This window comes from Phaethon aethereus (genome assembly GCF_964289735.1).
Source record: "Phaethon aethereus genome assembly, chromosome: 2".
Lineage (NCBI taxonomy): Eukaryota > Metazoa > Chordata > Aves > Phaethontiformes > Phaethontidae > Phaethon > Phaethon aethereus.
The window spans coordinates 4728567-4744741 of record NC_138582.1 but is presented as its reverse complement, the minus strand read 5'-3'; the positions used below and the strand labels follow the sequence as shown (position 1 = coordinate 4744741).

At 40.1% G+C, this 16175-nt stretch overlaps 1 protein-coding gene across 7 annotated transcripts in view; it reads right to left on the bottom strand.

The window, feature by feature from the left end:
• PTK2 (protein tyrosine kinase 2) overlaps positions 1-10264 on the bottom strand; it is a gene marked incomplete at both ends in the record, with an annotated part of 166960 nt that extends 156696 nt beyond the window's left edge. For 3 of the 7 annotated variants that reach the window (XM_081996574.1, XM_081996585.1, XM_081996590.1), the window contains one exon: positions 10162-10264. In XM_081996574.1, coding sequence (XP_081852700.1) covers positions 10162-10264 — 103 coding nt within the window. Of the gene's footprint in view, positions 1-8110; positions 8187-10161 lie in introns of those variants that run through there. The other 4 variants (XM_081996586.1, XM_081996587.1, XM_081996591.1 and 1 more) reach the window with 2 other exon arrangements.
• Between the last annotated feature and the right edge of the window lie 5911 nt (positions 10265-16175).

The window sequence follows — 16175 nt, the reverse complement described above, 5'->3', positions numbered from 1 at the left end:
GCTGAAGCATCACATATATCACAGAGACAAAACTAAAATTCACAGTAATTGTCACAGCCTCTGTTCAGGTACCATCCACACTAGCGAAAGGGAATGGCTGCCGCTCTCCCACATGTGGTGTTATTCAAAAGAATTGAAGTTTATTCAACTTCTTGTTCATGTTCCTATCACTGAACAGGAAAATACTGACTTGATTAAGGCATCAGTGACTGATTCTTTACCAAAAAAACCAAACATTAAAATAAATCATTATAGCGTATCAACAGGTTGGGTAGATCCACAAACACACACTACAGGCAAGTACACTTAAAGTAAATCCATTTTAAATTGAAGTTTCTTTTTCTACCTCTGGTCTGCCCTCTCGATTTTACGGAGCGCTCATACTAAACTTCTATGAATCGCCTAATATAATACTGAAGAAAGGCAGAAGAGATGCGAGTGCAAGTTTCAAAGCTGGCTTAATTTCTCCTGAAGATGCACAGGCCATCACAGCTACACAAGTGAGTACAGTAATTTGAGGTACCTGAACGTAAAAATGCTTCAGTTAATATTTTGGACACCTCTGTACTGATAAATACACGCCCAAGTATGGTCCCATCTTATAACCAGTTTCAAATCTGTAGTTTCCAATATGAGGGTTTCTCCTCCCTGTTCTGATGAATTTTACTTGTTCCCAAGGTTCTTAAACCCAAACTTTCCCACCCTGGTTTATTTTACTTCGGCTTGACTGTGTTTTCAACACAAAAAAACAAATTGGAGATAAATCTAGATTAAACAGAAGGGACTGTCTGCCGTTGCTTTTCTATGCTTGATAAACATTAGTAGTTTGTTTTTGGGTTTTTTTGTTGTTTTGCTTTTTTTAATCACATTTGAATTACTCCAAACTTTCTGAGCAACAAGTCCTCAAAATAATTTCTATGATTTTATGATTATAATTCATCATTATGATTTTCAATCATGTGCTCAATAAGCAGATGTACAATTTTAAGGAACCTCACACTGGGTCGGTGATTGGTACATATTAATCATTTTTGCTTTGTCTTTAATTGCTAAACTATGAATGTCTCAGAAAAGCAGTTTTCTACTGTGGTATTTTCTCTAAGTAGCAGTGGGCTGGTGGGTATCACGCATCAGGTAAGGGTGTGCATGACTTGAAGAGGAACAGGTTGTGATCTTCACTACTGGCTTATGCCAGTAGCTGATACTACCGAGTAAAACATTCTACTTAAGATGCCCTGTATTCACAGGAACAGTAAACGCACATTACTCCCACTCCTTCCTCTCTTGTAGAAAATTTTGCTAGAAAGGGCCCAGTGTAACACTGCTCAGAGGAGGGAACACCCGATCGACACCCAGTCTGGCCCACTGCTTCCCGCAAGACTCGAGGTGCCGTGCAGTTCAGTCGCACCTCTGGCCAAACCAAGCAACTCACCCGACTCTTCCTACAGTACGAGACAGGAATAATGAACAGGACCTTTTTGTGTATCCAGGGTGTGCTTGTCCCTGACTTCAGATAATTCTTATTACCAGCTCGTCCCCATTCATACCTCTAACAGTCACTGCTCCCTTGCAGAACAGGCTGGACACGGAAACAGCGTAACAGCTTTCCCTTCAAATTTTAGAAAGGAGCAGTTTTGGAACAAAGAGATTCCAGTTTAATTTCAGCATGAACAAAAAGAATTTTGATAATTCTGATTTCAGAAAACAATCTGAAGAGGGTTTATCACAAATTATTTGGTAGCCACAGCAAGTGGTGCCATTCCTACCGCAATACCTTGTTTTCCATCGTTGTGGAATAACATACCTACAAACATAGTTCTGAAAAGAAATGTGACAGATGAGAGCAATATTCCAAATGAATTCTTGCTGCATCTCCAGACTGACAAAAGATACTTAAATTATGATTAGATGTGCAAACTTGATACTTCAAACATCACATGCAGCACTACTGGCCAATGCAGGTGTCACAGTTTGTTTCAGTAAAACTACATCGGTGCGTCTAAAATCAGCAAGGAGTTTGTTCAATACCAGATCAAACCAGAGCTTAGACAACTCCCCAAATGACTTTGGAAGAAAGAACAAGTAATGGACATTTTCCTTTCCAAGCACTGTTTATGCCTTATATGCATTTATTTTTTACCTGTATTATATATAAAGATATTATATATTACATACACTATAGTGTGTGTATATGTATTAAAAAAATATAAAAGTAAAAGCAATGTGGCTGAAGGAACTTAGTAGCAAAAGTACAAAGGTGCAAATCCCTCATTTCAAGGGCAGAACAGGAACAGGGCAATGACATTCTCCTGCCTCTATATAAGAAACTCCCAGGCATTAAGTCCTCCTGTTTTATCTAGAGCAAAAAAACCCCCTTAATATTAGAAAGCATAGATTTAAAAACACATACAGAAAAGCCTAGTATCTTCTGCTAAAACTACAGTTAGATGATAAAACATTAACATACTGAACTGACAGGCAGCACTGCTATCTGCCCATCCCACCTCTGTGCCAAAAGCACTGTGCTCAGAGCAGCTGAACAGGTTGGGCTGAAAACCATCCATTTCTTTGCCACTCGCATGATAAAAGCGGCATACTAATTAGCACTACACTGCCAGCACCCTTGGGTGAAGAACAGATACACAGCTCCCTGCCATCTCAGCAGTACCTTTACCCTCTGGTGAAGGGCTGGGACGGATATCTACAGGACACGTATGCTTCCATTTTGACAGGTACAGCTATATACAACCATAAATCAGAAACCTTTTAAGCCAGCCTTTTAATTCTGCCACTATCATTCAAGAGCACTGCAATGAAACACTTGAATGGACAAAAAGCTGCTGTTCAAGTCCACTGGCAATGCAACTTGCATGGGAATCAGCCGTTCCGATCGCATTGAAAAGGTTGCTCTACTCTTAAAGTACTTTTGCTGCAGTTCTTCAGTTTATCTTGACCAACCATCATGTCACAGACTAGACAAAACCCCCTTTCAGTTGAACATACTAGGATTTCAGGAATATGATTCCTTCTAGTATCCCCCCATAACAGCAAGGACAACAGATCATTGCTGAGTTGCAAACACAATAGCAGAAAGCCTATGAGGTGAGTTTAAACCTTGCTGCCCCTCATCTTCAGAAGCCAGCTGAGAAGCTTCAGGAGTACATCCAGTTCCTTCCCATCCTCCTCCCTAGAAATAAAGATTTCACAGGATTGTAGACCATTACTCACCCTGCAACTACTTGTGATGAGAAAGTTCTTTGCCACGATAACCTTTATACGCTTATTAAAGGAGAAAACCACAACACGGGAATCCATGACCAAATACTGGCAATAAAATAATTTGTCTAGCTTCATCAAGTAGTGCTATTCAAGTGAAGAAGAGTCTTTTTTACTGACAATTTTAAGTAGAATTGGCTTAGGCCAAATTCTTATAGGAACTAGAAAAAAGCAGGCAATGAAAGAAAGGCACTACCATTCTTTAATCATTAGTCAGACAACCCCAGAGTGTCACATACTATACGGAACACAACAGTGAAGATGATCTGCATCTTCTACAAAGTTGAGAAGCAAAAGCTTTCCATCAATGTTTTGGACATGTTAAAAATTGTCTCTGTACCTCTTCCAATTCTGAAAGGGAACTGCCACATCCCTGAGGACCCGTTCAGCCAATATAAGATGAACCATCACTGGATGCAGAGGAGAAGTCACAACTATTCCATTTCCCCCGACAAAGATAAATTTTTAGTTCTACAGCACATCAAATTGAAGTCAAAGTTTAGCTTTCAGTCTCAAAATGCCACACTTCAGTTTACTATGCTCTTCGGCTGTTGATACGACACCCTCTATAGCTCTTCACTGAAGTGTTTTCAGTGCTGTGAGCAGTTGCACAAAGTAATGGCAGAACTGAAGGTTAATTTTCTTCCTGCACTTAGCCAAGATGAGGAGACTTATGGCATGGAAAAAGCATTTTTTCCTTAGAAATTTCCTCAATAAAGCAAGGGACAACACTTCATCTCCCAAGTGAGTCAAATTTAAATAAAAAAAGACAAACCAAACACTTAGTGCTTAGTTTTACGGATCTGAAATCATTGGCAAAGGAAACACTGTTTTGGAAAGCAGTGATGGTGTTTGGGAAAGTAATAAGCAACTTCTTTTCTGCCAAAAAAAACCCCAATCCTTGGTTATCAAATGAAAAACAAAAAAAGAGTTTGTTTACAAATTATTTTTAATGAAATGACTCAGCAGGACTGAGTTCCACCCAGAAATACTTTTCATAACATCTTTGCTAAGCTACATTCAATATCCAAAGAGGAAAATCCAACCCTCTTCCTGTATGCCAGTAAATAAAGCGTCACATAAATGCTGGGCAACCACCGGCTAACTCCAGAACCTCAGCAATCCTCGTCCTTTACAACCTGACAGAAAAAAATTGGCATTATTAATTCTCAACGTGGATTCAACAGTAGATACTGCAGTGATCTCATTTACATTGCAAGATGATGAAATCTTCACAAACACTAATAAATTTTTATAACTTTTTTTATAACTTCTATACTCAAATACATTTATGATGTGCTGTACTTAAGCTTGTTTTAACGTAACATTTACAAAGACATTTCCTTATGTCTGTCTTTTGTTTGCTGTGCTAGTTTATAGAACTCAGTAGCTTGTACGGGCCTGCCTACTGTAATGTGATTGATAGTGTGTGTTAATTTAAGATGTCTCCAGTTTTTAATAATTATCATGAACAAATCCGTATCAGCTCATGAATTTGAGGATACTAGTGAGGGTTTTTTCCAGACCAACAATTAATGAAAACTACATACTCTTTGCTGACACTTTTTTTTTTTTTTTTTTTTTTTTTTTTTACAAGACATGAATTTGCAACTATTCTGCTTAAGCAACACTTCAGCAAGTGGAAGGATTTAGACAGGCTGATACATTTCTTGAAATAAGCTTTTCTGACTGGTGTTACATTACAATAGTACTTCCAATAAAAGCTATGCATGAAGAACAGTTGGCCCAATGACTTGCGTTCTCTAAAAACTCCATCAAAAACAGGTAAGAGATCATCTTCAGTACCCAAGGATGCCAATGTTGAAACACCACAACTGTTGCCAGGCTAACTGTGTAAGGAAAATGATGCCGAGTCTGGGGTGCACATGTGTGTATATATATGCACCATACAGAAAATATATACATACACACACACAATGTGACTTGTGATAAAAAATGACCAATGTAAACTGAGTAAGATATTAAGGCCACAAACTCCTGTTTGACTTTTCAGCAAAAATGCACTGTTCCAATCAATGAACCATTCTCTTAAATGCCAACTTCCAGGGTTTACTGCTAATTTTTTTCCTAATGCATCTTCAAAAAGATATTTAAAACATTTCTTTTTCCCTGCATAATTTTTAGTTTTTCCCAGGCAGTTCAGAATTTAATTCCATGCTGGTTCACTGGTTCATTACTAGGTGCTACAATTAATAAGATCATACATCTCCATTACACAGGGAACACCAAATGCTCCCCCAGCGCTTAAAACAATCACTTCCCTTTTCTGTAAAAACATCTCAAGCTCCATCTTCTATTCCTGTAGTCTTTGAATAAGAAACAAATCACGCCAATAGAAATGCATCAGTACTCTCGTAGCTACATACTTTCTATACATTTTGAAGAACATCAATGCTATCGCATGCTGTACTAACACTGAAGGAAAGAACCCCCCTACTTTTCCAGACTATTTTCCACTTTTAAATATACAGAAGCATTTGAGGAATTGTTTTTAAACTGCCTCTGAAAGGCAGTGGTTTGATTAGATTAACACTATTTTTCATTTTTCTACAAAGATTTCCAACAAAACACAAACAGGCACACATGAATTGAAATACAGATGCTTTAATAGTTTGCAAATCTCACACCTTATGAAGCTACTAAGTTAATAAAGTTTAATAAAAATTTTAGACAAATTTATGGTTTGGAAGGAAATGGTTGATGTGTCACATCAGCTGGTGCAGCCAATGTCGTAAGTCAAGAACAGACTGTCAAATCACAAATGAGACTCTTCTCCCAGTTGTTTCGCCCTCAGAAGCCAAGGGAAAAGCACTTCATGGCACCTACACCTACAGATCTGCAAAAAGCGCAAGTGTGGGCGCTTCCCTCCAGTCACCTCAACTGAAAGTCACTATGAAGATGCAGCAGAACACTCATGCTAACAGAGGGGATTTTTTTCTTTCCTAATCCACAACAGCTATTTTATTTCTATGTTATATATACACAGTGTCTGTGTCAAAAAAGTAAGAAATCTTGTTTTAGAGACTACTTACCTGCCTACCTTCATGGTATCAGCACCTTTCCTTAGTCTGTTTCTACCACCGTATCCCTCCTAGTGATTACCTATCACCTAAAAATCTAAGGGTTTGTTGGACTGAAAATTATCACCCCACTATTTTTCTGTTACCAAAACAGTGGAGACTTATGAGACTGAGATCAAGAAGAAACAGCATTGAACCTTCCTCTTATGCATCCAACTATCTTGCTTACACTCAACAGATCACGAGCAGGTTCCATCTGAACACACCCCCTGAAACAGCAGGGTTAATCAGAAAAAAAACCCCCAAACCCCACATTTAACTTGGAATTGCTTGACACTTAGAAAAAGACTGCAACATTAAGAGATTGCAGTAAGATAAAACTCCTTCCCAGTTGATTAAATACATTTCATAACATAGCTAGCTTAAAGTCTTGATTTTTTTAAATCAAGACAAGTTTTTTTACTGAATTTGGCTTGATTATCTGAAGACAGCACAGACCTTTTCATGTTAGTCTGAACAGCTGAATTCAGTAACCATGATCACCCTTCACTAACTACTCACATGACATACACTTAACAACATCACATCCATTTATTGTTCATAAATTATTAAACATGTTATTAATAATTAAATTATCTTCACATGGAAGATATTCAAGAAGCTTCCACCTTCTTGGAGTGGATAATTTACAGCTATATAACAGAGCTATCCAACTATCCTTAACTGTTACATTTACTTTTCTTTCATTTGAGTTATTTTGTAAGCTTAAAATGACATGCCACACAAAACTCAGGAAAAAAGGTCACTAGGAAAAGTATCTAAACCAAAGTACAATACATTATACCATTAATAATCTTATCAAAGATTAGAGATGTTAGTGAAAAGTTTTTAATGATCCATAACTACTTTCTAGTCTACTGTTACAGTCAGAAAGAAAACATCCCTGTATGACAAATACCAGCACAAATTTTCAGTACTTAGCTGGAAAACAAGTCCTGCCTCCTTGGGGACCAAGACACTCACACTTCAGCATCCCCCGAAAGTTGTAACCGAGCTTGAAGCTGTTTATTGCACAAGACCAGATGTTTTAAGTTACAAATTATTTAAGGGAAAGGGGACAGGAGGGAAGCAGCCAAAAATGTCTTACTCCTATCACTACCAAAACTGAAGTAATACAGACTTGCTTGCTGAGAAGAATTATGCCAGTAAACAAAATATACACTTTCTCTTCCTTTGCCAAGCAAAATATTCTCAAATCTGGAGTATGCTGATCCGGACTAGATTACTGAATTCAGTAACACCACTTAGATTGGACTTTAAGCATAAAGAGGAGGCAACACAGATTACACAAATACTTTATAACAAGCAAGCAACTTACTCTTTGATGCAGTCCTACAGAGCACACAGAATTGCCTGCAATTAGGTCATCATGCAATATTGCTAAAATTGAAGATTTAAAATTTAAGAACACTGAAAAAAAGGTAGAAGCACACTCTGCATGAACACAGACTCAAGTATTTCAAAGCATTTTCAAAGAACGAACGTTTGCTATGAGATCACACCTAACACACTGAGAGCTTAATTTGTTGCATTAAAAACCATTCAAAAAGGACCATTTAGAGAGAAGTTTTAGATAAGAAAACATATACATCAAGATCACATTTTAAAACGTTACAAAATACCTTAAAAAGTTTTATGAATTTTTGCTGCAGGTAACCTGAAGATTTAACAGAAAAGCAGAAGAGCCAGAATAAAGCTATCCAAACTAAATGTTTCTCTCATTAATATATTACCTTTCTTTGACTGTAGATATCTCACAGCCCTTATCAAAGTAGGCCAGATCCGTTTCATTTCCCTAAGGTTAAGCTGGTGAACAGTATACAGAGCATTCATCAACTAAGGAATGGCCACCATTCAACGACAAATATAGCACAGGCTATTTCTCATCTGTCCTATTTTTTTTTTCTTGGAGGCTGAGATGCAGTTTTTTTCTAGAAATCATGACAACTGGCAGCTGCGAAGATGCTGGTGCCTTTGTCCTCTTATGCAACTCCTGGTGTCCCCCTTCTCCCCCCAACAGGAATAAAAAGAGATTACATGGCTCTTCTCCGTTTCAGGGCAGAGACGGCTGCATAAGCAATCTTCCCTGAAGTTATGTTCTGAGAACACTTCGCCGATGACCAGGGGAAGAGAGAGAGATCGTTTTTCATTCATTTTAGTTGCTGGAGGGAGGGGGAATCGATACCTTTTATCATTGCCCAGTGCAGCCATCTTCTGCAAGAATCAGCGAGTCCTGCTGCAGCCATCCTCTGGTGCCGGAGCAGGAGGGAGAAAACCGATAGCCCCAATACTAACCAGGCTTAACAACAGATGGTAACAACTTGCTTTTTCTTTGAAAAGATTTTTTTTCTTCCCTACTTTTGAAAATTACTCTCTGGGAACTACCTTCATTCTGACCCTCTGAATAGCCCAAGGGGATGAATCCCTATTTCATCCAATACTTTTCGTTACCCAGTTTATGACACACAGGAGCAGACATCGTTGTTACCCCTTTTCCTGGTAAACGAGTTTTACTAAAAGCAAAGCACAGCTTTGTTTTAGCTTTGTTTCCAGCTACTGGTACTCATTGTTTTATTAACTATTATTCCCCAGGGAGCTGACAGATTCCGAACTTCATGAAACGTGGAGTTCAAGTTCTGCCGTTTCTTCTTTTTAAGTTGTTTCTACTATACGTGCTGCTCTAAGATGTCAGTGTCTGGCAAGTGCTAGTTTAGCCTGAACAACTCAGCAAGGTGCAGAAGGCACGCAAGACAAAGACAGTGTGAAATGCTCCTTCACGTGTCCTCCAAATAAACACACCTTCTGAAGAAATTTACTGTTATTTTTTCCAAAACAGCTCATCAGCAGCTACATCTACCAACTCCTTGGTTCAGAAGTTCGGGAGAAATGTATCTGAAGTAACTGCCTCTGCCTGTGATCCAAGATTACGGTGACGCAATACTTCACTGCCAGTTTGTCTTCCAAAAAAGAAAGTACATCGAAATGAAAGTGAGCACGAGGAAAGTTATGCTTGCAATCAGCAACACTCAACCTTTTACACTTGTTTGCCATCTAAGGAAGATTTGATTCTTTGGCTACTAACAGAATTTCGACCCTAATCTCTGTACTGTATCTTCATACACACACTCCCACCCACAAAGCCAGCAAATACCTTCTAGATTATCATTATGTAAATATTAATGTCTTGGGATGCAAGTTTAAGATAACCGTGTGAATAGGTTTCACATTTCCATCTAATTATTTTTAAGCCTCAATTTCAAGTGAAACCCTCTCATTGTAATAAACGCATGCTTTGTGGCTAGTTATTGTTTCTTTTCGGGGAGTAGCAAGGGGTGGTAACTCCTAAGACATCAAGTAAAAAGATGTTAAGTCTTCCACTGTAAACGTTGCCTACAATCAGACACTTAAAAACCGCTTCTTCCAAAAGGTTAACTGAAAGCAGAATTACACTCGCAGTGGTTTCAAGCATACAAAGATCAAAAACAAAGCCGTCAGATCAGTGGAAGTAAAAACCAAAACAGCTCTAGTGCTGTTTCATTTCAAGTAATTCTGAAAAGCAAAGGAAAAAAGAAAAAAAGAAAAAGCATTACAGCTGTCAGGTGAAAGAAGACCCTGCAGACTGCTTCGCGTTACAAGCGCATGACCAGAATATAAATATTTTATTTTCTAGCTTTGCTTTTTTGTTTTGATAGGAAAAAACCTATAAACCCACAGGTAGTGAAACATTAATTGGTGGGGTGGGCCGCGGAAGGAAGGATATATTAAAAATAAAAGGTATGCGTACCTTTAGCCCAGCACATCGGGAATGGGCTACAGCCGCTTTTCTCCATAGAGCCAGCACCTGCTCGCTTCGGGGCCTGCTGGCCTGCCACTTCCAGCAGCCACATACACACGGCCGTGTAGGGACTCACGCCAGCGTTCGGCATGCACCGTCCCGCTTCAGAGCTCCAGCAGAACGCGGTCCTGCGGGGCGGCGAGGGGCTGGTGGTGGCGGCTGAGGAGCCGCTTGAACGTATTCGCGATCCGCAAGCAGAGGGAAGAACCGCTACGCTTCCCCCAGGCGCGCCGGGCTGCCTTCACCTGCCGGCGGCGGGAGGGGCGGGGGCGCGGCCCCGCAGCCCGCCCGGGGCAGCGCGCTCCGGCGGCGGCGGCGGAGGCAGGCCGCGCCGCTGCTTCATCTTCTCCGGCCTGGGCCACTGAAAGCCCGAGCCATCCTTTCCCGGGGGCGAGGTGCCGGGAAGGGCGAGAACAGGCAGCGGAGTCAGCGTGGGTGCCCGTACTCCTGCCTTCGCTCAGGAGGGAGGGAGGCGGGGAGGGAGGAGGGGAAGCGATTAGCGAGCGCCGCATTAATATGCTAATCTCCCCCTTCTGTTCGGCTCAACCCGGCCGCCTCTGAAAGCGGCTGAGCTGCACATCCAGCCTGGCCCGGGTCGCGGCTTCCTCCGGCCGTTGTCTGCCGCGGTTGTTCCGGCTCCGGCACCCCCGACCGCCCCGTCACCCTCCCGCCAAGCGCTCCCCGGGCCTGGGCCCCGCTTCCCTCCGCCGTCTACCCGCGCCCGCAGACGGCTGCGCCGAAAAAAAAGCAGCCGGCACCCTAAAGGCGCAGGACTCGGGGTCAGACCCCACATCGCTACCTGCGCGACTCCACAGCTACGAGATCAGTAATGGCAGAACCCGCGGAGCCTTCCTATACCGGCAGCGAAGGGCAAACACCTCGCCCCGTGCCGCGAGGTACCACGTCCAGCCCCCTAAAGCCAGGGCCGCTTTGTACGCGTCTAGGCAAAGGCACCACAAGCGCACACGCCACATGGGGCATTTGTTTCTTCTTAACTTGCAACACGTAACATCAAAACTACTTAGAACAATTTTTGTTCTTTTTAAAAATGTGAGTATATAAGCACTGCGAAAGCGTATGTTTATAAACAGACGTCCAGCCAGCTTATGTATACGGAAATAAAGAAAATATTCGGTTTAGTCCTAGCAAAAGGTTTCACAAAAATTCTAAACAATCTGTTCCACTGAAAGTACGTATTAAAAAAAATTAACAGGAACAAGACTCACGCAACTCATTAGAGCTCTTTATATATTCCATGGTAATCTTTTCCCACTCCCAGCCCTCAGCAGTAAGGCATAAGGCTTATCCAAGGCTATAACCAAAAGGGAATTAATCTGAAGCTAGCAGCCTTCAATTTACCTATCTGCCTACTTGTAGCAGCACGCACTCGTCTACAGCATATGTTTAATTACCATTCTTCACTATAGTGCTGCCATCTTCATTTCTCAATACACTGGCTACGCAGAGCTACACAGTGTATGTCAAAACTCCTGATTAAAAAAAAAAAGCAGCGACTGTATTTAAGTATTGCTTTCTTCTATATTTACAGGAGAAAAAATATTCACTGACAAAAAAAAAAAAGGGAGAGAGATTAGGCCACAACCAGGCCCATCAGATGTTCTGCATCACTGCTCAGGCACAAAGCTCTTTCTGGGGCTGAAGAAAGCCAAAGGGAACTGAAGACATGCCTGGATGCCTTCCTCCCCCCACCATAAAGTTTTCAAAGCCCCTGCATGCTACACAGCCAGCCAAACACTTCCAGAAACAAGGTCAATTATATTTCCCTTCAATAATAAAGCAACACACCTTACAGTAATATTGAGAACACAAATTACTGTATTTGTGTGCCTACAGAAGATGCATGGGACAAGAGTTAGGTGCCTTTCTGGTTCAAGGTGCAGCTTGCAGCACAGGAAAGCTGCTTTTACACATCCAGCTCTGCCAGGGGCTTCCCCGATGACCTTGAGCAAGTCCGTCTTGTTTTGTTACAAAACAGAAAGCTGCAAATACTTCCTTACTTTTCCTTAAGTTGGTTTGGTCTGCGCTTTAGGGAATAAAATACAAAAAGCCTGGGTTTCTTCCATAAAAAAGTGTTTTGCAAAAAAACTGAAAAAATACAAGAGCTAAAAAAGGTAAGGCCTAAATTAAGTTTTATTCATGACAGCAAAACTCTTTAAATATCAACTGCTAAGTACATGACCAAGGAGAATTTTAATAAACAGAATGTGTGCACTCACATTTTTCTTTATACTTTCAACAGATGAGACTAACACAGATTATCAATCCAAGTGTCAAGAGATACTGTCTGCTCGTTACAGCCATCCTTATTGATGACACGAGTATTCCAATCATTCTCCTCAAGGACATACCTTCTTGTAATATTAGGCTACAAAATGAAGGTGAAGTACTGCATAGCAGGAGAATTTTTTTTTTTTTAAATTCCATTTTAGAATTTGTCCAGTATTTTACACTCTGAGTACAGATTTTTTTTCTAAATAAGCCAAGTTGTTCCTTGATGCCAAGATTATTTTTATTTAATTACTTACTTTCTATTTGTTATTGTAAAAAGTAACCAGTAGACATGCGCTCCTTCTCTTCTTTCAAATAACATGATCAGTTTTTGTGTACTAAACACCAAAAGCATAAAATTTGTGTTCTGGAGAAAGTTAGAAACTCCAAACCTTCAGTTAGGGGGAAGTAAGGGGTAGGCATGAAGCAGAAGACAAGTAACAAAGTTAAAAAAATTGAATATTTAAATATTTTTGTCTTTAGTATACTTAATACCAAGTATTTGCAACATTTTACAAATACCACTCATCACGTAGGTACCATTTAGGTAAAATAAGCTGTTCTAAGTGATGCCAATCAGATTATGACATTTACTGAGGTAAGGAACATCTGTCAGAAATTAGGACTGTGGAACAGGAACATTCGTTCTTGTGTTAAGTTGCATATGCCGACATACACTGATAGTATCTGCATAGTACTCACTGTGTAAGCAATGATGCTAACAGCTACCAAAGAAAATACTTAAATTTTTTTTTTTTTAAATTAACGCATCAGTTTATACTAGGAACATGTAGAAGCACTGGCCATTTTCCTAAAACACACATTCTAACCAGACAAAAGTCAGACTACCCCAACAGCAACAGACAAGCCAAGGTCCTCAGCTAAGAAATGGCATTTTGCCTCCAAGGAGATTCGAGTCAAGACATTTCTATGATGACTATGACTTCGGTTACTCAATTTCATCCTGGTTTTAAAGACTACTGAATATCAGCATCAGCTTTTTGAAAACAAGGGGGGGTGTGGGGGGTGTCATAAGCTTTTGAGTTGTATCAAGGCATTTAGTTTTTGTTTTAATTTTGCCTGCAGGGCTGATCCTGCCCTAGTGAAGTCAACTAAAAAATCAAAGCCTTGCAGAATAAAGGGTTAAACAACAGTTTTGTACAACTGGAAGGCACATAAAAGGTTGCATAATTTTTTCCATTCAAGCTTATCCAAACAAAAATAAAGATCAGATGAACTGGCAAAGCTTGGCTTTCTCTAGGTTTATGTCTAGAGGCTGAGCTCCCGTTGGGTGTGTCCACTATCTAACTAGCAGAGAGCTAACCAACTACAGTTTCCCCCCCTCAGTGAATGGCATCATTAGGATCTCTCTGCTATTCAACCAATTATTTTATCATCAGTTATTATCTCTATTCATCAAGTTTTGATCAAACTGGCTAGCAAGTCAGAGCACTGTTGGGAATGGGAACAGGACAGAGCCAAACACAGAATACTTGTCCAAGCTCCATTGCCCTGAGAAACCAAACCCAGTATTCAGAAGTTGTGAAGAAAGCAGACAGATCTGTACCAAAGCAGCGTTTGATAGCAGAAAAAAAGGTTTGTTTTTCAATTCCTCTTCTGCAACCTCTCAGCTACCAGATGAACATATCAGCAACAGCAATCTCCTTCCAACAGGGAGAGAAGACAGCAGCCCATTTGCTTGTTAAGACAAAAATGAAGAGGTACAGCCTAGGGCATAGCAATCACATTGTCATCGTTATTGTTTTGGACTTGATCATTTGTATTTTTAGCCACTTCATGTGCTACTGTTTATCCCTCTAGTAGTTACTAGATGCTGAAGAACATGCACATTTATTTTAAGAAGATCTGCATATTGATGTAAGAGATGGAAGAACAACATTTCTTCATTGCATTCATTTTGCTAACAAAAAATGAGAGCCCCCAAACCAAGTTTGCCCTCAGGAAAAGGGGAGGATTTTTTTGTAAAGCCACAAATGCTTTTTACCGAGACAATTGCAGAACAGCCTGTAAAGCTAACAGTGCCTGATCTAAATTTCAAAATATTAAAACATATTTATGGCTCATGTGACAAACTTCTGCATCCTAATTCATTTGCTTTTCCATGTTTGTATCCAGTATTCTGCAAAGATGCTCTCCAAACACTGAAACTGCACTGTAATCTTCATTCTCTCAGGCTTGTTTCTTACTTTTAAAACTACTATAATTATTTTGTTTGCGTGCGCGTAATATTTAAGAATGGAAAATATTATCTGCCCTAAGCATCCTTTTAGCCAGAGTCAAACATCTTCTCCTTTGTTCACGGGAACCACTGAAAAATGGTGCATTGCCATTACATCAAATCTGGAATAACGGCTTCAGAAATTTATCTTACAGTAAGCTCAACTTGTGCTAAGGCTGCCGTGAACATCTACCTCTGGTTACCTGGTCTCCAAATCTATCATCCTTGCCCACTAGAACCCCTTGCCTCTCCATCCACATCTTCTCTAGCATACAGTCTTCTCCAGAATGCCTTTGCCAAAGGGCACAACAGAACACGGATGACCGGTTTCATGAACTCAAAGGATCTCTGAAGATGGGAAGCTCAATTATCGTTATACTGCCACCAGAGATGTTCTTTCTTATATAACTATGAGCATTCTGACAGATAAAACAGAAAGACAAACAATGTTTTACTTGGAGTGTCAAAAGGCAAGTCCAGTCCTCCGACAGAAGTAATTCAGCACAACTGAGAAGTAACATCATCTCCATGAATTCATTTGACTCTTTGCAATATGGACAAACTCTAATTCCATGCTCTAAATTAGATTAAAGCCATTTTTCTCCTGAAAGTTGTGAAAGGACAAGGGATAACTGGTTTCAAACTAAAGGAGGGTAGATTTAGACTAGATCTAAGGAAGAAATTTTTCACAGTGAGGGTGGTGAAACACTGGCACGGGTTGCCGAGAGAAGTGGTGGATGCCCCATCCCTGGAAACATTCCAGGTCAGGTAGGACGGGGCTCTGAGCAACTTCATCTAGTTGGAGATGTCCCTGCTTACTGCAGGAGGGTTGGACTAGATGGCCTTTAAAGGTCCCTTCCAGCCCAAAGATTCTATGAAATAAACTTTAAGAGAATCAATCAATTAAAAAAGTGCAAAGCAAACTACTAGTAACATCCATTGCCTGTAAAGCTAAGCGGTCTTTTGTGAGGTTTCCATCAATCAAATGAAAAATTTGCATTTGTTATTTTAGTCTTAATTTTGAACTTCTAGTGGTACCTGCTTTTAAGATTTCTTACTCAGAGAATGCTTGAGATTTGAATGAGTGTGACAGACTGAAGCTCACACTTCCTAGATTCAACCTGGGGCAGTCGATCGCCAGGAAGAAAAGAAAATACACTGCAAGATACACACTACAGCGCTTCTACTGACCAGAAGATGCCAGTATCCCAACATAAACTCATTCTAGAATATAAACTGCTTTGGATCTGTGCTTAAGACATTCTTCTGGCATGAATTCAATCCCATACTGAATTTATTGTTATCTCTCTCCATTTAGTGAGCTTTCTTAATAGAATACATCCAAGGTATTCTTGAAAACTGCAGAGTTTTAAAGCAACACTTTCTCACATTCTAGGCCATGGTCAACTAATTATAATTAGCCTTACTATTCTCT